Source organism: Mauremys mutica, chromosome 12, assembly GCF_020497125.1.
Source record: "Mauremys mutica isolate MM-2020 ecotype Southern chromosome 12, ASM2049712v1, whole genome shotgun sequence".
NCBI lineage: Eukaryota > Metazoa > Chordata > Testudines > Geoemydidae > Mauremys > Mauremys mutica.
Window position 1 is genome coordinate 70,559,602 of NC_059083.1, and position 23,179 is coordinate 70,582,780.

At 45.6% G+C, this 23,179-nt stretch overlaps 1 protein-coding gene across 2 annotated transcripts in view; it reads left to right on the forward strand.

The window, feature by feature from the left end:
• ABCC3 (ATP binding cassette subfamily C member 3) overlaps positions 1-23,179 on the forward strand; it is a 92,965-nt gene that overhangs the window by 1,180 nt on the left and 68,606 nt on the right. The window contains exon 2 of one of the 2 annotated variants that reach the window (XM_044983297.1): positions 146-272. Coding sequence is in view for 1 of the 2 variants with exons in the window: in XM_044983296.1 (XP_044839231.1) it covers positions 16,766-16,795 (30 nt within the window). In the remaining variant the exon portion in view is untranslated. Of the gene's footprint in view, positions 1-145; positions 273-16,679; positions 16,796-23,179 lie in introns of those variants that run through there. The other variant, XM_044983296.1, reaches the window with a different exon arrangement.

A 23,179-nucleotide genomic window follows, 5' to 3' on the forward strand; every position in this document is an offset into this window, starting at 1 on the left:
CCCATATTTCCTTTGCGTTTATTTTTATAAAGGTTTTTAATCAGAAATCAATTTTTCAAGAATTCTCATTTCACCAAAAAAGTCAGTTTTGTGTTGACCTGAAACCAATTTTTAACCCAAAAATCAATTTTTCACACTGCTGTAGGCTGGAGTAGAAACAGGTACAGAGGTGAAGTGGTTTGCCCCAGGACAGTAGCACCGATGGCACTAGAACGCTGGTCTCCTGAGTCCCTGTCTGGTGTGCTATGTTACTGACTACAGTCCTCTAGTGGGTAAGCTGCTAAAATCAACATAAATCATCCTGATTTTGCAATAAGAATGTAGGAAACTTTTTGCTGCCACCTAGTGGATTTGGTGATATCCTTTACAAGCTCCTTCTGATGTGAGGGAATAAAAGGTTGTGTGAAGTGACTGTAATGTTCTTGCTGACTGGGTACAGGGAAAATCATCTTTGAAAGACAGATTCTGGCTGATGCTCAGTCAAACTATTTATGGAGGCTTTTAGTTCAGTGTCCCAGAGGCAGCGCTGTAATGATACAAAGGGCTTCACCTACACAGTTTCTCTTTAAACAAGTTGGGTGTTAGAAACAAGTCCCATGGACTCCTCCAAATGGGAAAACCCATGAAAAAAGGGGAGATTTCTCCAACTGGCAGCATGGTGTATGCCGACCCTTGGAACAGGCTGCTGGGCCAGCCCACAAACTTTGTCAATCCTCTCCGGATCTGCACAAAGCCAGGAGGACATCCAAGCAGCTGCCCTAAGCATCTGTACCAGTTCTGGGCTTCTGGCGGTTCCCTTTCCCCCTAACAGCATGGCTCTAGTGCTAGGGCTTCTGCAGAAGTCAGCTGTTCCAGGGACCTTCACACCACCAATGCTGGGGAGAAGAGAGACTGACTCACTTTAGGGGGAGGGCTAGCTCAGTGATTTGAGCATTGGCCTGCTAAACCCAGGGTTGTGAGTTCAGCCCTTGAGGGGGCCATTTAGGGATCTGGGGCAAAAATCTGTCAGGGGGTTAGACTAGATGATCTCCTGAGGTCCCTTCCAACCCTGATATTCTATAATTCTACACACACCCATTTGACCTGCCTTTGCCACACCAAGAACTCCAGATACCTCATGCAGTCTTTGTGTGGGGAGAGGGGGTAGGAATACCCTATACAACCACAGAGGTGTCTGACCCTTCATTGCACTAACTGATGCCTGCAGAGCCAGGAATCAAAGAATATCAGGGTTGGAAGGGACCTCAGGAGGTCATCTAGTCTAACCTCCTGCTTAAAGCAGGACCAATCCCCAACTAAGTCACCCAGCTATACACAACTACCTTGATTTCAAAGCTCTTGCAGTACACTTATTTGAATGTGTGAAATGTACATGCAAGAACAGTGAAATAAACATACATCATTATAACCTCAGCAAAAGGTTTAAACCTGGCATCCTATCCTGATTTTAAACTCAGCTAATGATAGCCTGCATGTTTGAAATGGCATTCTTAACTTCCTGTCCTACAGTGTTGCTATGCATTGTCAAATTGCTGTTGCATTCCTTCCCAGAGGTGGCTGTATTTCACTGCTAAGTGAGGTGACCCCTGTCTCTTACCGACTCCCAAGGGTGTTGTGAGTCTTAATTAATGTTAGTAAGTGCTTTGAGATCCTCCGGTGCTAACAAATTGGTTTTATAATTAAAGTAAATAGAATCTCATAAACAAGCCAGGGTTAATTTGAACAGACCTTGTCAACCTCCCTCTTTGCTTCTGAAATTTTCTCTGCAATATGCTGATTTCAGGTTAATCTACATACACTTAGTTTTGATTACTTTGTTCTATGTCTACCCTTTGTCATTTATTTAATGACTGAATGCTTCACTTTTCTCAAAATGGCTGGGGAAATTAATTGGCAATTTTCTTTAATTCTCAGCTCACCCAAACATTTGGGTTGGTAGAAAGATGCAAATGAGTGCACTGGGTTAATTGGATACTGGATATAATTAACTAATGCAATGTTTCATTGTTGTGAGTAACCATTTTCAGGGAGCCATTTAAAAGCACTTCTGAGTTTCTAGCATTGACTGAAAGGAGCTTTAGGTTGCAATGTTTCCTCTGATCTAATCATTCTACAGAAAGAGACAGCTCATGCTCCTATTTCAGTGGAAACAAACCAAACCCATTATTTCAGGTCATGTTTAAATAGGTGATGAAACCAACAGTCCAGACTCTCTCTCTCTCTCTCTCTGGTACTTACATGGTTCCCCTTACCATAGTAATTGTGCACCTCACTTCTTGAACTTATTTATCCTCACAACACCCTTATGCAATAGGACAGGGCTTTTATCCCCATTTTACAGTAGGGAAACTGAGGCACAAGGCGGCCAAAACCTCCTTCCCCCCGCCCCGCCTGCTGCACACTAATTGTCCAAGTGGATCCTGCTGATGTGCACTAACACTTTGAAGTGGAAGTAGATTAAAGCAAACTAACAAACAGTTAGTGCGCTTCAGCTGGATCCAGGTGGACAGTTAGTGCATGGCAGGTTAGATTCACACTCCAGCTTGCTGTGAACTAAATGTTTGTGTAGGCAAGCTCTTAGTGACTTGCCCAAGGTCACACAGGAAGTCTGTAGCAGAGCAAGGACTTGAACCCAGGTCCAAGCCGGTGCCATAACCCCTGGAGCATCCTTCCCCTCACAGGCCTTCCCATTTGCTGCCACTATAACTGAACAGCTGGTGTTGCTTCATTTTACTGCTGTACAATCACTGTGCTTTTTGATGGTGGTTTCTTGCTCAAAATGAAGCATTCCTGCTTCAGAAGGTAAAACTTGTTAATTATATCTTAGTGAGTGTGCAAATGTGTTTAGGCAGAACAGAGCTGGGCTTAGGGTGACCAGATGTCCCGATTTTATAGGGACAGTCCTGATATTCGGGGCTTTGTCTTATGTAGGCTCCTATTACCCCCCACCCCCTGTCCCGATTTTTCACACTTGCTGTCTGGTCACCCTAGCTGGGCTGTATGGAATATGATTTAACATAAGTGTCTGATGTATCAGTCACACTCTATATTAAGAGTACATTTATAAATGGGTTATAAAAGGTTAACTGTTAGTCTACCAACTCACCAGATTGCTTATAACCATGGCTTATGGCCATCTCTAACACCTATTGGTGTTTGTAACCATGTATACACATACTGCTCATCACCATGCTTATCACATCGACTAATCACTTATTAGCCTTACATAAGCTATTTATAAATAGACCCTTGACATCCAGTGTGACTGTATGTTTTAGACCCTGATTCTGCAATGAGATGACCTAGAACGTCACTGAAGTCAGGGGGGGTCGTCCCACAGCAAGGTGATGTGCAATCAGAGCCGCTGACTGTATAAGGACTAAGTTTTATTTTATTTATAAATGGGGCTATGAAGGGCATTTTTAATATTCAAACTTTTCAAATGTATCAGTTTTGTCTTAACACTTCCGCTTTATAGCAACAGTCAAATATTTGGGGATAATTCTAAGAAATGATAAACTAACCTTGAGTCTTTCAAGTTAACCATAAAACCTTAATGTATAAACTGCAACCTTCTCCCTCAATGGTCTCCTTTAACCTTTTTCCTCTAACCCTCTAACCGACACATTACAGGACATATTTGCTTTGCTTGCACTGAAGTCAGTGAATTTCATACGATTGCCCTCTTTTGTAAAGTGCTTTGAGATCTATGGATGAAAACTGCTATATAAGAGCTAGATATTTATTATCATCATGACGTAGGGCTTCATCCAAAGCCCATTAAATTCACTGGGAATCTTTCCATTGACTTCAGTGGCCTTTGGATCTAATCCTTTCGGCAGCATAAATGAGAACAGCATTTGATACTAAGCCTAACGGATAACACTATATGGCAGGGGTCCCCGACACGGTGCCCGCGGGCGCCACTAAATGTGCCCGTGTCCTGGCCGGCGGTCGAGCACCCGCCGAAATGCCGCCGCAATTCGACCGCCGCCATGGTCCTTCTGGCGCCCGTCAGATGAAAAGGTTGGGGACCACTGCTTTATGGGCTTGAATGTCCTCTCACTTGTATTAAAATAATGTTAGTGTGACTCCATTGGCTTCAGTAGTGCTACTGAGATTCACAGCACACAGAGAGCAAAATCAGGCCCTCTATCTTCAATACCAGTTTCCCCCCTCACCTTTAATTCCAGTTAAGCCACAGGAGCAGAACCCAGCTCGGAACCTGACACATTTTACAATTAAATGTGCCATTGTTTTATTTCTGTGATGTTAGACTAGGGTTCATTCCTGGGTTGTGGCGGTAAGTACACAGGCATTGTACCTGATGTTTCAGAGGAAAGTTGTAAGAACCCCACAATAGACAAAGGGGAAATATGCTCCCCTCCCTCTTCCCCCCCCCCCCCTGTCCTCCTGATCGCTGGTAGAGATTTGCTTAAGTCCTGAAGCATGAGATTTAACATCCCTTCCAAAATGTTTATCGTTAATTATGACTCTAGATAGTCGTGTTTATATAAATATTCATTCCCTTTCTGAATCTTGCTAATTTCTTGGCCTCAATGATGTCCTATAGCAATGAGTTCCACCATTTTATGTGAAAAAGTATTTTGTCAGTTTTGAATTTGCCGCTTTTAACTAGATCTGCTCGTGTGTGTGTGTGTGATGAACTAAGTGTCACGTATCTTACTGGGACATCTGTTATATGACAAGCCTCCATTACTTGCCCTCCTTAGCTATATGAGGAATGTGGTGGTGTTGTTTTTTCTAGGATCTGCTTAATATTTTACATACAAATATATTTTAAAAAATCTTTTGTGCATGAACATAACCCTTATACTTTACCCTAGCACAGCTTACCTTAGCACTACTTACACAATCTTAAACCCTAACTCAAACCCTATCCCAAAGCCCTAATATTAACTCAAAACCCTAAACACAACCCTCATTAATTACCTTAAACTTTAACCAGGCACTGCAAGACTAGGTTACAGGAATAAAGTGCAGTGGTGGATCCAGAGGACAGGTGCTAGGACTCCTGGGTTCTATTTCCACTTCTGCCGCTGACTCTCTGATGTTGGATTAATCTTTTAACTGTGCTGTGCTTCAGTTTACCCAGGTGTATAATAAGAATAATGATTTGTACCTTGCAGGTGTTACATGGCTTGACAATGCTTTGAGATCCTCAGAGAAGGGAGCTAGAGCAATGTTATTTATAGATTTAAAAAGACAAATGGACACATTTTCTCATGTGCAAGTTATGTGCTGGTCAGTAGATGGCAATGCTACTTAATCTAATTTAGAGGGATCTGCTCAGAATACAGCATTTCAGCTGAAATTTTTGAGTTAAACTTTAAATTAATTGGAGGAGTTGCTTTTATTTATTCAATTTTTTCTTCATTTAAAGACATGAACTTACTGGTGTTTTGGTATTTCAGTCACTGGAATTGAAGGTTATTTCTACATTGAGTAAAACATTTTACATTCATTTCTTTGCATGTGTCTGCTGGATTATATATTTAATGTACCCTGACATTTTGTATTATTGCTTGAGTCAGTGGATGCTGTAACTGGCAAGGGTTCAAAGATCTTGAATGGACTATAGAGACCAGGTGGATGAAGTAATATCTTTTATGGGACCAACTTCTGGGGAGAGAGACAAGCTTAATGGAGCTCTTAAGCTCAAAAGCTTGTCTCACCCACAACAGAAGTTGGTCTAATAAAAGATTAACTCATTCACTATTACCTCACCCAACTTGTGTCTCTAATATCCTGGGAACAACACTGTCAACAATAATGGAAGATTTCTCTAATTATCTAATACATTAAATACTGTACAGAGATCCAGCAGGAGAATGAAAAGGATGGCTAAACCATTTAATTACTACTTGTGTTTTCAGTTCCTTTATACAGGCACAACGGTTCTAGTCATTCATAAGCTACTCGGGAAGGAGTTAATATAGGCACTAACTCAGTGATATGAAGTGATAAAGGATACTTGCAATGAACTGGTTAGAGAATGTGAGAACATGCTGATGCTGCTGCCCCCTATTGGACGGAAGCAGAACTGCTCATCTGTGAGTCATAGTCTCAATACAGCTAAGAGAGAGAGAGTCTTTTATGGGAATCACAAAACAGCTAGCTGGAATTCCATGATAGCATCAGGAATCCTGCTCCAAGTGCAGAGTCCCCTGCCACTTGAGCTAATAGACAAAGTAGCCACAAATCTGTTACAGCCCATTAGAGAGGGAAGGTAATTTGTTGGGCAGCTGGTCAGGGAATAGGGAACAAATGTACCATGAAGTCAATGTGGCAGGTGGGCTGAGCATAGGGGGGTTGGGTCTTTGGCACTCAATCCACTCTAGTGATATAGCCTATTTGTCTGCAGTTGTTCGTGCATCCAGCTAAGCTCCCTTCACAGCTAAACCTCTTATGAGCAGAGGTATGTTACACCTGCCAGGGGTTTAATTAACCTCTTAAGACACTTAAAAGCATGTTCACGGAATTAATCTATTGAGTGACAGTGAGATGCTACAAGCATTTGGGAGTTCATGCTGCTGGTCTCAGCTCTGTTGGCAGCTGGTGCTGCTGCTGTGGCTTCTGCAGGACACACTGGGCAGCCCTCAGCCATGGCTAGATCATTTTTATTACTTATCCTGTTTGTCACTTTCAATATGAAATATAGCAACAAACAGACATGATGAGAAATCACTGCTACATGCAGCATGGTAGAGGATTCATATTTATACAGTCAAAGGGCCTGATTCTCTTTTGCTTTGTGTCACCTTGATGCAGATCTGGGGTAGAAACAGCCCCCGGGGACACCTCCCCCAAAAGAGGGTTCCCAAGCCAGCACAGCGCTACCAGGGTTACCCGCCTGCTCCTGGTGTAGTGAGTATTCTAGAACCTGAGTGTAGCTGAAGCACACTGTCTCCTCCTCCCGCCACTCTCCCAATTCCCATTTCCTTTCCAGTGAGTTGGTACTAATGGGAGCAACATGGTAACAGCCCCTGCACATCCTTTGTTACCTGTGGTGAGAGGAGGTCCTTACTTTCTGCTCCCACTATGTGTAGCCATATGGCCTCAACTGGAGGACTGTGTCCAGTTTTGGCCATCACACTTTAAGATGTGCACAAGTTGAACAGAGTCCAGAGGAGAGCAACAAAAATGATAGAGGTTTAGAAACCCTGACCTGGGAGGAAAGGTTGAAAGAATTGGGCATGTTTAGAGAAGAGAAAACTGAGAAGGGTACCTGACAAGTCTTCAAATAAGTAAACCCTCTGTTAATGAGGATGGTGATCAATTGTTTTCCATGTCCACAAAGGACAGGACATGGAGTAATGGGCTTAGTTTGCAGCAAGGAAGATTTAAGTTGGTTATTAGGAAAAACTTTCTAAATATACAGATAGTAAAGCTCTGGAACAGGCTACCTAGGGATGTTGTGGAATTCCTGTCACTGGAGGTTTTTAAGAACAGGTTAAACAAACATCAGTCAGGAATAGTCTAGGCATACTCAATTCTGCCTCATTGTGGGGGATGGACTACATGACCGCTTGAGGTCCCTTTCCAGCCCTACATTTCTGATTCTGTGACAGATATGACAATTGCCTCCAATATCCTTGAAAGCCCTTCTTAGGTATGAAGTGTTTGTATTACGGAGGGGCAGGATTGTGTGTAACTTCTTCATGGAGGAGCTGTGGCAAATATTGCAACCCCATGCAGTATCTTTGGGGTCCATTGGTTTTAAATGAATGGTTTATGCAGGGTTGGGCTCTACTCCAGGGGTTCTCAACCTTTTTCTTTCTGAGCCCCCCTCTCCCCACCCCCCCAGACATGCTATAAAAAACTTAATGGCCCACCTGTGCCACAATAACTGGTTTCCTGCATATAAAAGCCTCAGCCAGCATTAAGGGGTAACAAGCAGGACAATGGCCAGGGGCGGCTCTACGAATTCCGCCGCCCCAAGCAGGGCGGTGCGCCGCGCCGCTCGCGCTGCCGGGGGCCGGTCCCGCGCTTTCGCGGGACCTCCCACAGACGTGCCGCTGGTCCCGCACCTATGGTGGAGCTTCCGCAGTCATGCCTGCAGGAGGTCCACATGAGCCGCGGGACCAGCGCACCCGCCGCACTCATGCCTGCGGGAGGTCCGGTCGTCCCGTGGCACCGTTGGACCTCCCGCAGGCATGACTGCGGAAGGTCCGCCGGACCCGCCTGCCGCCCTCCCGTTAAAATGCCGCCCCATGCGCGCGCTTGGCGCGCTGGGGTCTGGAGCCGGCCCTGACAATGGCGTAGGACCCCATGTTTATTTGTATTGTGGTAACACCTCTAGAGGCTGTCCGTACTGTATGGAGCTGCACTGAAACAACTGTCAGAACCTCCCATTTGGTCCATCTTTCCTCTGCTGGAGTTAATGTAAAATAGGATCTGGATTTTTCCCTTAGTGCCTATCAAAGTCGATAGGAGTTTTGCATTGACCACAATGGGGCCAGGATTCCACACTTCATCTTCCTGTTTCCCCGAGTTACTGTATTCTTGTGCTGAGCCACATTTCTCCAGCAACTATTTGTTTTTACATCAAAGACCAATGCAGCCAATAACATCCTGATATTTAGAGCTGGCAAACACTAAAACTATAGATCCCAGAGATGGGCAGGAGCAGAGCACAATCTCCAACGAGATGTAGATGCTGACACCAAAAAAACCCACCATCATGCTAATTTATCCCCACCACCTGTATTTTCCAGTGTGTCCTGTCTTCAGGGGGCCTTATTCTCTGCTGCCTGGCACCCTGTGTGCTCATTTACACCCGTACAAACTAGAAGTAAACTGCTACCTGCAAAGTGCATGAAGAATTCTAGTGTGGTGACATTTTACTCGCCTGGTGCACAAGTTTAAATGCCGGCAGAAGGGGCAGCACAGTGGTCTGGGCCATGTATTCCTAGTTTCAAGACCGTAAGCTCTTTGGAGGTGGGGCCATCTCTGTTTTTGTGCCTTATGAAGCATATTACAGGCAAATACAAACTCTTGGATTTCCCAGCTAGACTAACATTCCCTGTGAAGGGCCTTTAAGTGCTAATGTTGAACCTGAATACCTAAAGAATAAGAGAGTGATTAAAGTAACTTTCATGGCTAGACACAAGAAAACCCAGTCACTAGGCTAGCTGCCAGGGATCCCAGCACTCAGAGGCAATAGAAGGCCAAGACAAAGCCTGTATCTTGCAGTGAATGCAATCTAAATGCAGCCAAGTTGGGCTCAGACATATTTCCAACAGGAGCACATTCCAGAGTCAAGGCGTTGCAACTGAGTAGGCCTGGCCTTCCACACCTATCTGTTTCGCCTATGCTCCTGCTGCCACAGTGGGTCGGAGTTCAGAGCAGCCTCTTAGGTGAGGGGGGGATGCAGGCCATGTTCCTGAACTAGCAGAATGGTCTACTGAGATCCAAGGGCTGGAAGTTGCAGCTAAACAAATTCAGACTGGAAATAATTTTTCACAGTGAGGGTAATTGATCACTGGAATGACTTATCAAGTGTTGTGTAAAAGCAGCAAAGAGTCCTGTGGCACCTTATAGACTAACAGAAGTTTTGGAGTATGAGCTTTCGTGGGTGAATACCCACTTCGTCGGATGCAGTGGGTATCCAACGAAGTGGGCATTCACCCACGAAAGCTCATGCTCCAAAACTTCTGTTAGTCTATAAGGTGCCACAGGACTCTTAGTCTGGATCTGTAAAAGCAGCAAACACGGCTACCCCTCTGATACTTGACAAGTGTTGTGGTGGATTCTTCATTATTGGCCATTTTAGAAAGACATCCTGTCTTGCTTTTAAAACATCTGTTCTCATTCAAACAGGACTTTATTGCAGGAAAGTCCTATGGCCTGTGTTATACAGGACTCAGAGGTTCGACTAGATGGTCCCTTCTGGCCTTTGAATCTATGGATTGCTGTGATTGTGTGTGCTCTGTTGACCTATATGACCAATGAAAGCTTCAGCAGGAGAATTAACTCCTCCCAGGTTACATAGCCATTGACTGGAGAACTAGGAATGAAGGAAATGTAATACACCCTAGTGACCATAAAGTTTGCTCAGTAAACATGGGCTGAGAAGGCTTGGTGAAGGACTAAGAGCCTCTGCCTGCTATCCCGGGCATGTGTGGATCATACCAAGGACTGCCCCGGCACTCAGAACTATCCAAGAGGTGCTGCCCCAAGTCCTGATGCCTAGAAAGTTCATAGGTGGTCTCTATTTGGATGACCCTTCTTTAAAATGATTTGCTTTGGGTGTAAGCCCTGCTTCCCTGCTGGAAGCACATTCTGCTATCCATGCCCCCAGATCAAATCAGAGAGATATCCAGGGGTTGGAGAAGCTTGCGCTGCTGCCGCCCAAATTGTACCTGGTTCTGTGGTAAATAAAAATCTTGAGCCTCCTCCTTGGAGCAGCCTGGTACCTTTCACCAGCATTTGTGTACAGTACATCTAAACCAACTTGGACTCGCGTTTGCCTGACTGTCACAGGGCATGCGCTGTGTTTTATCTCAGCATGCCTCTTCCTATGCTAACATGGAACACCTGTCCTGTGGGTAATAAGTGAAAAGCACCTTTGTCCTGCGGCAGCTGTGGGGAACGGGATGCAAATTAATTAATTCAAACTCCAACCTCAGTTCTCCCTGCAAAAAACTGACAGAGTTTTAGAAGCTTAGTCATTCTGGGATCAGGTGTGAGCTGCCTCACACGCTCACCCAGGTGAGAATGGTGCTTCCTTATTCCCCTACATAGCTATTTGCACTGCTGGTCTGTGAAAAGGGAAGAAAGCAGCTGTTGCAAAGTAACTACATACAGGACGGGGGCAAGTGGGAAGCCAGACATGGGTCATAGGGAAAGTCTTGCCACTCCTGCCCAGAAGCCAATGCTGCTGAGCCATTGCAGAGGGTGAAATAACCTGCCCAAGACTAGCGAAGCTCACGGCCCTTCCAGGAACAAGGAGGAAACAGGGACCAAACTGCAACTTGCGGGGTCACAATTCAATCTCTGCTGTACCTTTACTCGGGGCTTAGCATGTGGTCACTCCACAATTGAGCCCTTTACTAGAGTGGGCTTGTCACTAACAGTCCCCAGCTGCTTATTAGCATCTCTCTCTCTCGTCTGATTGACAATCTAATTCCACCAGGGTTGGGGGGCAAGTCTAAGGGGAAAAACCGTTTTGAGAGGGCTGGCAGATTTTTAGAGAGACATTAATAAGGACATAAAAGCAAACTATCCTACTGCGTAGGAAAGATAGTAAGTATGCCAAGAGACCACCCTGGCTTGGCAAGATCTTCAAGGATCTGAAACTCAAAAGAGTCCTCCAGAAAATGGCAACTAGGTCAAATTATGAAGGGTGAATATTTAAAAAAAACAAAACAAAAAAAACCACATGCATGTAGGGACAAAATTAGAAATGCCAACGCACAAAATGCGATTAAACTAGCTAGAGTCATAAAGGGTAACAAACATTCTACAGAAACATTAGAAGCAAGAGGAAGATCAAGGGACAGGGTAGGCCCATTACTCAATGACAATGACAGCACTTCCTCCATTTCCGCATGTTCTAAGTGCCTTTTTTGTTTTGGTTTTCACCAAAAAGGTTAGTAGGGATCGGAGATCTAACATAGTGAATGCCAGTGAAAATGAGGTAGGATCTGAGGCTACAAGAGGGAAAGAACAAGTTCAAAATTACTTAGACAAGTTAGATGTCTTCAAGTCTGCAGAGCCTGATGAAATACACCCTAGAATTCTCGAGGAGCTGACTGTGGCGATATGAGCCATTAGCAATTTTCTTCAAAACCTCATGGAAAATGGGAGAGATTCCAAAGGACTGAAAGAAAATATAATGCCAATCTATAAAGGGGAATAAGGACAACCCAGGGAATTTCAGAGAAGTCAGCTTAACTTCAGTACCCAGGAAGATAGTGGAGCAAATAATCAAGCAATCAATTTGCAAACACCCAGAAGATAAGGGGTTGGACTAGATGACCTCCTGAGGTCCCTTCCAGTCCTGATATTCTATGAATAAGGTGGTAAGTAACAGTCAACATGGATTTGTCAAAAACAAATCATGTCAAATCAACCTAATAGCTTTCTTTGACAGGGTAATAAGCCTTGGGTGTAGGGTGGAAGCAGTAGATGTGGTTTATCTTTACTTTAGTGCGGCTTTTGATACTATCTCGCATGACCTTCTCATAAGCAAACTAGGGAAATATAGCCTAGAAATGGAGCTACTATAAGGTGGGTGCATAACTACTCTCTGGGAATGGTTTTCCAACCAGTTATCAGTGGTTCACAGTCAAGTTGGAAGGGCATATTGAGTGGGGTCCTCAGGGATCAGTTCTAGGTCCGGTTCTGTTCAATATCTTAATCAATGATTTAGATAATGGCATAGATAAAGTGTGTAGATGATACCAAGATGGGAGAGGTTGCGAGTGCTTTGGAGGAGAGGATTAAAATTCAAAATGATCTGGACAAACTAGAGAAATGGTCTGAAGTGAATAGGATGAAATTCAATAAGAAAAATGCAAAATACTCCACTTAGGAAGGAATAAACAATTGCACACACACAAAATGGAAAATGCCTTGGAAGGAGTACTGTCAAAAGGGATCTGGGGATTATAATTTATAGTGAATCACAAGCTAAATATGAGTCAACAGTGTAACACTGTTGCAAAAAAAGCAAGCATCCTTCTGGGATGTATCAGCAGGATTGTTGTAAAAAAGACACAAGTAATTCTTCCATTCTAATCTGTGCTGATAAAGCCTCAGCTGGAGTATTGTGTCCAGTTCTGGGCATTACATTTCAGGAAAAATGTGTCAAATTGGAGAAAGTCCAGAGAAGAGCAACAAAAATTACCTATGAGGAAAGATTGGGGGAGAAATTGGGTTTGTTTAGTCTGGAGAAGAGAAGACTAAAAACAGTTTTCAAGTACATAAAGTGTTGTAACTGGGAGGAGGATGGAAAAAATGTTCTTGTTAACCCCTGAGAATAGGACAAGAAGCAATAGATTTAAATTGCAATAAGGAAAATTTAGGTTGGACATTAGGAAAAACTGTCTGGGTAGTTAAGCACTAGAACAAATTGCCTAGGGAGGCTGTGGAATCTCTATCATTAGACGTTTTTAAGAACAGGTGAGACAAACACCTGTCAGGAATGGTCTAGTTATTACTTAGTCCTGCCTTGCGTGCAGGGGACTGGACTAGATGACCTACTGAAATCCCTTCCAGTTCTACATTTCTGTGATTCTTAATATAACACTTAGCCCTCTTTGGAGCCTTGTCCATTGACATACTTCCAAACAATGGATAAAGGCTTCAGTACAATACTCGGCTGGTAACTTCCATACATACTAATCTATCCAGCAATCCACTATGTCCTTAGCATATCTCCAGTCTTTCAATGGGATGTGGCATCTGTGTTATTAACTAAGACTTTGATGGCTTGTCTGGATGAGGTTGGGGTTTTACTGGTTTCAAATAAGCAGATCCTCTTGAGACCACCTGAGATGGTGCTTATTAAGATGGGGCAAAGGGAGCTCCCGCTCTTCTGCAAAAGATGCTGTAAGAGATTGGAGTAAAACTGGACTAGGACACTCAGCACTGCGTACTGTAGGCCTTTTGCTTCCCTCGCAAAAAATCTACTGACTGGGTTACGCCACCTTATGCCCATCATCTTCAGTTGCCCATTCACATAGGCTATCAGAATGTTTTCCATAAAGGTGATGAACAAAAAAGTCTGGGGTTTTGTTTTTTTAAATCCCTCGTACTTTCTAGATGCAGCATCAAAGTAATCCTTGTCTCCTTTATTTCCAAATAGCAATGAGATTTGGACAGCGATTACTTCTTGACTGGTCATAGAATCATAGAATCTCAGGGTTGGAAGGGACCTCAGGAGGTCATCTACATTCTAGCTAGAAAGGAGACTGGAAATCCAATTGTTCATGTTGATTGGCGGTAGCAGCATGCTTTATGTCAGTGGTTCTCAACCAGGGGTAGGTGTACCCTGGGGGTACGCCGAGGTCTTCCAGGAGGTACATCAACTCCTCTAGATAGTTGCCTAGTTTTACAACAGGCTACAAAAAAGCACTAGCGAAGTCAGTACAAACTAAAATTTCATAGAGACAATTACTTGTTTATACTGCTCTATATACTACACACTGAAATGTAAGTACAATATTAATATTTCAATTGATGAGACAGTAAGCAATGTTTCCGTAAGTGTGCTGTGTCACTTTTGTGTTGTTACATCTGATTTTGTAAGCAAGTAGTTTTTAAGTGAGGTGAAACTGGGGGTACGCAAGACAAATCAGACTCTTGAAAGCAGTACAGTAGTCTGGAAAGGTTGAGTGCCACTGCTTTATGTGAACTGATTTTGCTGCATCATCTGGTGCAATAGCATTAGCTGGCCAAACAGTGTGTGCTGAAAAGTAAATAATGCTGTAGGCGTGAACATCTTCAAATAGAAGGTAAACAAGTGTTGTGTGGTTGTGGTGCTAATGCTGTGTTCACAATACTATACCAAAAGGCGCATTGGTTAGGCATGTTTTGTATTAGATGGCAGCCTTAGAAATATGTCGGCACTAATAGTCTTTGCAAAAAAGACTATATGAGAAGAAAATAGACAGAAGGGGAGGCAGTGGATGAATAAGAGACATGGTTCTGACTTACTCAACTTTACTTAGATACTTGGATATATGGCCAAGTTCAGAGCAGCTTAGAGAATTTCCTGAAATTGTTTCAGGGATTCCCAGAGAGTGAACAAAATCTTATCCCCATACAGAACTGTCCTTTACCACATACTCAAGCACTTGATATTCCTGGGAGACCATCTCTCCTCTTTGCGTTGCCGGGCACAGCTCTACATTTTGTCATGGAGTTTACGGTGTGGAAGGGGACTAGTCAGACAAGAACTCAGATATCCCTTCTCCTCTGAGTACACATTAAAGCTGCCATAATGGTTTGGTTAGAGTCGGGAGCTATCCCAGTATTTTTGTATGCATATAGTCTGGGATGAAAGGCCCTATAAGAAAGAAGTCAAGGCACAGCTAAGAGGGCAGAAGCAGCATAGCTAGTAGCAGCTGCTATAATTATTTCCAGTATTTTATTTACATAATTACATTAAAAGTATCTAAGATTCAAATTCCCTCTTGGTCTGGCTAATAGTATGGTAATTTCCCCCACATTAATCACTCCAAGAGATAAGTAGGGCTGGGTATGTGTTGTGTTCAGTGCCAGAGACTACAATATAGTGCCTTGTTTCCAAAAGGTACCTATTGAGTTTCCAGGTTCTAGGGGTGGGGGAGCGCAAGCCCACACGCATCTAAAGGCCCCCCAGCCTAAAGGGAGGAGCCACTGGACGCAGGATTCAAGTCTGTTTCCAAAAGGGCAGATGAGAGCATAGCTGGCCATGAGGGGTATTGGTAAGAGGAGTTGGGGAAGTGCTTGAGTTAGGGCTTTGGCCTTCTGAAGGTGGTCACTTGCCCTGAAAATAGTTAAGCACCAACAGTAGAGCCTAGATTTTAGAAGCCGGACCAGTCCTTACTCATAAGTCTTGCTTACGCTAGAAAAATGATCCCTCGCTGATAAATGGATGTCTGCAACAGATGCAGCTCAACTGGTGCTGAAAACTTTACCGGAAAGGGCAGATAAGAACAAACTGTGTTCGGCACCATTTCAGCCACCATGGTTAAACCCAAGTAACAGATTCAGCCACTCCCGTTGCTGATACCTGTTATCAGCAATGGGTTTTTTTCCTTGTGTAGCAAGGCTATAGTAGTACACAGACTGGAGAGCATGGACATGTAGAAGCATCAGGCCCAGCGCTACTCTAAGCTCCAAGTGCCATAGATCCTCTCACATGCCTTAAGAATTTGCCTTCTAGAGAGGGGAGGAAGGCCAGTAATGTCAGGGGTTATCCTCCTGCTCTTCAGATCTGGCAGGGCAAGAGCCACTCTGCTTTAATGTTTCCTCCCAGCATGAGCACCCCTGACAACAGCACCCCCTCCAGGTGTGCAGTGCAGTGTCAGCAATGGCCATGAGCGCAGTGCTGCTGTGGGGAGACTTGAACCCCTAACCTTTTGCAAAAGGGGAGAGAGTGGCCCAAGGAGCCACTATTGAAACAGGAAAAGGTGGGGAAAATACACTTTCACTTGCCCTTGTGCACAGCAGAGGCATGGAGTCAAGGGGAAAGCCCAGGCAGCCCTGGTTTCTCCAGGCAGGGAGGCAAAGCCCCTGTCTTGCTGCTGGCCTGGGAACCCTGAGAGTGTCCCCAGCAGGGCTGGTGAGGAAGTGAGCTGGATCTCCTGCCGGATGGGATTAGGTTGTGACAGCCCTCACACGGCTCAGCATCCCGGGACTCCAGGGGCTTGTTCCACCCCAAGTTAATACACTGCGCCCCACACAGGATGTTACTTGCAAGCAGCTCTAAAAACCCCACCACTTGGAGCGGGGGGGTGGGGCCGGTGTGAGGGCCACGGCCACCCCCCCATGCAGCCCGGGGACCTTGCTGTCCTTCCAGCGGGGGGACAGAGGTAGTCCCTGGCTTTGGCACCTTCCCCGGGGAGCAGGGGCTGGCCCAAGCCGGCTGGGGCCCCCGCGCCCCGCCTGCCGTGCGAGCCGAGCGCCCGCCCCGGCGTGGCGGAAGAGGGCCGGGCTCCCTTTCACTCACCGCCTCTCCGGGCGCTGCTGCGCCGCCCGGTCTGTCCTGCAGCTCGGCCCGGCTCGGCTCGGCTCGGCTCAGCCCCGCACCATGGAGGCTTTCTGCGGCTCCCGCTTTTGGGTAAGCGGCGGCGCCCCGCGGGCTGGGGCCGGGGCTCCCCCCGTCAGCCAGGGGAAGGGGCACCGGCTTCCCGGCGAGCTGCCCCGGGGACAGACAGAGCCCCCCTCCGGCTCTGCGGCCCCGTCCCAGGACGTACTGACGGGGGGTCGAGCGGGATGAACCCCCCGATAGGGCGCTGCGGAGGGGGGGCACCGCTTGGGGGTCTGGCAGCGGGGAGCGCCCCTGAAAACAGCCCCCGGGAGCAAGGAGCCCTCCGGCTCCGGGAGATGGGCTGGAGGCCCCCTCGGGCTCTGTCCCAGCGATGGAGGGGATTTGCCCTGTGCCTTGGGCTTAAAACGGGGTTTCAACCTTTTTCTTTTTTTTTTCATTTGCAGACCCCTAAAGCATTTCGAATGGGGGCACAGACCCCGTTGGAAATGTTCCATATAGTCTGCGGACCCCCGGGGGTCTCTGCACCGCAAGTTGAAAACTACTGGTAGAAAAGAACCCAGAAAGCCTGGGATTCTGGAGGAGAGGAGGCTCCCAGGCTGTGGGGCTGGTGTGTCTGCTCACTGCTATAGGCTGGTAGGGGTGCAGAGGGGTATAAGGAGGGGTTTAAACCCCGGTGGGCACCATAGAGCTTTTCCAGCCAGCCTCACTGAGCAGTCCCAATGAGGCTGGGGAGATTTGGTCCACTTGGGTGTCTGAGAGAGCAGGCAGCATCTCATTGGTAACCCCAGAGCATCAGCCCCCAATGAACCCACTGGGGCTGATCAGGTTGAGTGGTTGGTGCCCTGTTACGGGGTGCTCTTGATGGTGTTAGACCTGGACTGGGCTTTCAGAGGTGCTGAGTGCCTGCAGCTCTCACTGACTTCAGCTGTAGTTGTGAGTCCTCTGAAAATCAGGCTCTGTATTCCCCCCTGCCCTTGGACAAACCGCTTAGCCTCTCTGTGCCTTAGTTTTCCTGCCTTAAAATATGGGAGTAATAAGATACCACAGAGGTGGTGTGGGAGGCTCAACTCACTCCTGCTTGCAAAATGCAGCCTAGCCTAGTGATAGAGGCGTGGGTCTGTGACCTGGGGCAAGTCATTTCATTGGTTTGTGTCTCAGTTTCCCCATCTGTAAAATGATTATAATGCGTTTAAAGCTCGTTGAGATCTGATGAGAAGGACTCCATGGAAGCTGGGTATTGTTCTTTTTTGAGATCCTGAGAAAGAAAGTGCTGTAGATGTGTCCTCACTTACAGTTGTCCTGAGGCTATTGATTTCTGCAGAGTTTAAGCTTCCATTCTTTTATAAAAGTATTTCTAGCCCTTATGGTTGAGAAGATCACAGTCAATATATGCCAGCTAATGCTGTGTTGTTCTCCTGAGTCTGCAGACAGTACCTCGGGTACTGCTATTCAGAGTCCAGCCAACATCATTCAAAGGGTCAAGAACCATATCAATTTCATGATGCTGCTGTTAGTGGACGTGCTGAGCAGCTACAGAGGCAGGCAAGGGGGAGATGGTAGACTAGCAGAGACTTGCCCCACATGTAGCAGCTGAGTAGCACTGGGTGAGGAACATAGAAGCAAACTTTCCTTTCTTGCAGCAGCCCTCTTCCCAACAACTAGGGGGGAAACTACACATTTATCAAAGACCTAATAGCTAGAAGATAAATACAAAAGATGGAGTCCCCAAGCAGGGTTATGAAGCAACACCCTGGTGGTGTTTGTGAGGCACAGTGCTCTGAGCTTCTTACCAGGGCTTGCCCCTGGACTTTGCAGGTGTGTCATCTCACTCCCCAGTCTCATCTTTCATATCACCTCTTGCTTGCAAGGCTAGTCCTCTAGCTAGCGGGTGTCTGGGGAGCGTTGCAAACTCTGACCGTATGAAACCTGCTAGAGTATTAATTGTGGGGATGTGTTGTCATTACTGTAAGGTGTTTTGAAGTTTAAAAGCACTGTATAAATGCTAAGTGTTGTTAACAAAATGTAATCTTCAGCATTTCCCCAAACTGGAGTAACAGCTGTTAATAATCCGCAGAGCTCTAGATCTCAGCAAACCCAAACATCACATGGAGCTCAATGAAGTCGCTGCGACTCAAATCAGTGTGACAGATTTGGAGCTGCTTTGTAATAATTTATGAATACTCAGTGAGGACCTGGTTATGAGGTTGTTTACTGTATGAATTATGTTGGTTTAGTTTAATAGAAGGCTGTTGAGGGAAAAACAAGCAGGAAGGACAAAGAATGGAGCAGGATTAGAGGGGGGTCGAATAAATTATTTTTCGGTTTGGTGGCAGTTCCAAAAATATTTGAAAAAGTCTATTTCGGGATGGGGAGTTGAACCTGGCTGTCCCATGTCCCAGGTGAGTGCCTGAACAACTGGGCTAACGGTTAAAAGGAGAGAGACAGTAGCGACATTACGAACACTGCCTCTGCCTTCTGGTTGGTTTGTGAAAGGCCGAAAGTATTTGTATCAAATACAGGAAAAGTTTTGGGTTGACTGAAACTGCATTTTTCACCCAATAAACTATTCATCTGAAAAATTCCACTCAGCTCTGCTCAGGCTAAGCTGCTTTCCAAAAAAAATTGAGGGCTGTTACAGGACAATGGCAGATCCCTGTGCTCTGAGGTCTCTGGTTTCACCTCCTGCTGAGCCTACAAGAGTGGTTTTAACCAGAAGGGCCAAAGCCCAGGAATGCAGAAGAACAAACTAATCCTGAGACTTTAAAATGGGACATGTTCTTAAGAGAGGAGGGAGGGGTTAGGCTGAGACACAGGCACCTGCGGGGGCTCTCCGAAGAAGTTTGGCATGGAGATTACCATCAGGTAATGGTAAGAGAGACATGCACATAGACCGTTTTAAAATCTTTTTTTCTCTAAAAGCTTTGTTCCTGCTCTAAAATAGACAATACTTTGTTTTAAAGAAGGCTGTCTGGTCAGTATATTCACCGTTGGTCACGGACTCCAAAAGGGAAAAGCCACAGGTGTCAGAACTTGTTGGACCTGCTGGGTAAGCTACGTTGATGCACAAGATACTGTAGCCCGTTGTAAGCGTGGGAGAATTCCAGTTTGCGAGAGGTAAAGGCACAAGGCGTAAAACCTGCAGGGTACACTCCGAGAAACCACAATGTGGAGAGAGGTATGGCTAGCCCTGGAACTTTGACAGCATGTCCATAGCTGTTGTAAATACATGCTAAATGCTTTGCTGAACTGTGGCCCTAGTCTGTTATTGTAGAACAGTAAAGTATTTATTTTATTAATGTGCATACAATAGCAAGGTTAAGATTTTTCAAAAATGCCCAAGGGCTTGTCTCACTCCAGGGTGTGATTTCTAAAGTGCATTAACATGTTGCACACTAACTGGTCTGTGTAGACCCTAATGATGCACATTAAAAGTTCCCTAGTGCACTTTAACGTAGAAATTACATTCCAGTAATGTGCATTGCTGGTCCATGTGGACATGCCCTCAGTCCTAATTTCAAAAGTGACTTGGGCATTTAGGGGCCTAACTATAGATTTGTACAGGTATTTAGGAGCCTAAAGATGCAGAGAGGTACCTTGACCCAGATTTTTAAAGGAATTCAGGCTTTGCTGTGCTCAGCATTGCAATGCTTATGTTCCATTTAAAAAAGGGATTTAGGCACTTATGAGCGACAATTCCATTTTGGCTCCTAAATGTCTAAATCCCTTTTGAAAGAGATTTAGACTCCTAAATCAGTTAGGCATTGCAATTCTGAGTGCAGCAATGACTAAATACATTTAAAAATTTGGGGCCTACTGGAATTCCCAAAAGTACCTAAGCACCTAACCTCCCCAAAATGAGTGGAACTCTTAGGTGCTTTTGAGAATCCCAGTAGGTGCCTATCTGTGCTGTTAGGCACATAAACATCTTTAAAATCTGGCCCTAAGTCACTTTGAAACTGAGATTTCTATGCTTTTGTCTGTGTTCAGTTCACTATCAAATACATCATCTGTAGCTATGGGGAATTATGTCTTGCTAGTAACAGAGAATACCTGTTCAATCAAGATTTCCACTATCTCTTACTCCTAGTGTAATCCCTTATAAACAAATACAAGTGAAAACAGTATAATACGTCTTGGCAAATATTCACCACACAGATCAAAATGATGATTACATATAAAAGAAATATTCTCTTGTTTAACAGTTCCCGAGAGGACATTGGTCCACAGCACTAAACTATGCAATAGCAATATTTGTTAACAAAATAGTGCGGGGGGGGGGAGGTGCAATATTTACATGTAAAATGTACCCGCAGTGATGTCTGTCTGTCAGATTTCTATTTTGTTTGGTTGGCACACATCTTTGAAGATTATGGCCCTGATCCTTGGCTGTGCTGCTGTTGCTTTATTCTGAACCTTAGCACACAGTGCCATAACGCCAGTGTGATCAGCCATACAGAGATCATCCAGTGGTGCAAAGTTCCTTTGACACATCTCCTCTGGGCAGCAAGAGGGGTTATGGTCAGGGATCCCATAGCATAAGCTAGAGCAGTTTTCCAGTTGCTCTTATGTACACTGGGGGAGTGGACTGGTGCACAGCCAGATCCAGATTGGGGGGTATGCGTATGTGATTCAAAGCCATCATTGCTCTCTTCCTTGAGTTGTGTGCTCATTTAGATCTAGCATGTCCAGGTTAGCAGAAATCATGCAGTAACAATGTTGGGTAAGATTTTCAAAAGCATCTAAGGTCTTTAGAAGTTCAAGTCCCATTCACTAAGAGTAGAGTTCTCAAAAGCACCTAAATGACGTAGGTGCCCAATTCTCATTGAAAGCCAGTGGGATTTAGGCGCCTCAATCCCCTGAGTGCTTTTGAAAATTTTACTCTAGATCCCTGAGGTGCTTCTGAAAATCTCCCTCAGTGTTTTTACACTTCTGTTACAATCGTTTCCTTATCTGTCTTCCTGAATTTCAGTGAAAACAATCATGGGTTATTTATTTTTTTAAATAAAATTCAATAAAAGCAATTAGAAGTTTAAAAGTGATCCTCTGTTTCTCCCCAGCCCAAATGGTAGAACGTTCTAAGTATTCATTTTAAAACACATCCCAAATGTAACAACATAAACATGTTTGAATACAGCTGTTCATTTCTGCCTTTTGGCTGGAGTGTGGATAGTTTGGATAAGAATGCTTTTTAACCGAATAAATGTAGCTGTCTTGAATTTATCACAGAGCTTACTAGAGTTCTCTTCTTTGTTTATGGTGGTGGATAAACCAATACCACAGAACTGTATATTCCTAAAGGATGTAATAGAATCACTATTTTTTAATTCTATGTCCCTTTAAAACCTCAGCCCCTCCCCTCCTGCCCTCAGCTTGCCAGAAGCCCCACATATCCTGCATGCTTCCTGTGAAACTCCTTGCAGGGGCCTAGATTATAAGATCATGGTCAAGGGACCTTTTTTTCCTGAATTTTAAAATCAGGAGGATCCATTATGATCAACTAGTCTGACCTGCGCAACATAGACTAAGAATGTCATCTAGTAATTCTTGCATCAAGGCCAACAATTTGTTGAGCTACAGTAGATCTTTTAGACCGGGGATGGCAAACTTTTTGGCCTGAGGGCCACATCTGGGTGGGGAGATTGCATGAGGGCCATGAATGTAGGGCTGGGGCAAGGGGTTGGGATGTGGGAGGGAGTGCGGGGTGTGGGAGGAGTGCAGTGAGCAGGAAGGGGCTCAGGTTGAGGGGTTGGGTGCAGGAGGAGTGTGGGGTGTGGCAGAGGGCTCAGGGAAGGGGGTTGGGGTGCAGGAGGGGTTTGGGGTATGGGCCTAGCGCCACTTACCTCGAGTGACTCTGGGGTGGCAGCGGCATGCAGTGGAGCTAAGGCAGGCTCCCTGCCTGCCCTGGCCCCACGTCATGCCACTCCCAGATGTGGCCAGCATGTCCGGCAGTGACTCCTGGGGGTGGGGTGGGGCAGGCAGCTCCGCCGCATGCTGCCCTCCCCTATGGGTACCACCCCCAAAGCTCCCATTGGCCGCAGTTCCCCATTCCTGGCCAATGGCACTGCAGGGGGCGGTGCCTGCAGGCGAGGGCACTGCGTGGAGCCCTCTGCCCCCCCTCCCTCCAGAGGCCGCAGGGACATGGTGTCGGCCACTTCTGGGAGCGGCGCAGGGCCAGGACAGGCAGGGAGCCTGTTGTAGCCCCGCTGCACCATGGGACTGGCAATCCCGCAGGCCAGATTGAAAGCCCTGACGGGCCGGATCTGGCCCGCTGGCCGTAGATGCCCTCCCCAGTTTTAGACAGACTTCCAGTCTTGATTTAAGGACTTCTCGTGGTGGAGAATCCACAACATCCCTTGATAAGCTGTTCCAGTGGTTAATTAGCCTCACTGTTAAGACCTTGTGTTCATGTGATTTTTTTTTTGTACCGTACTTGAGCCTCTTATCTTCACTGGG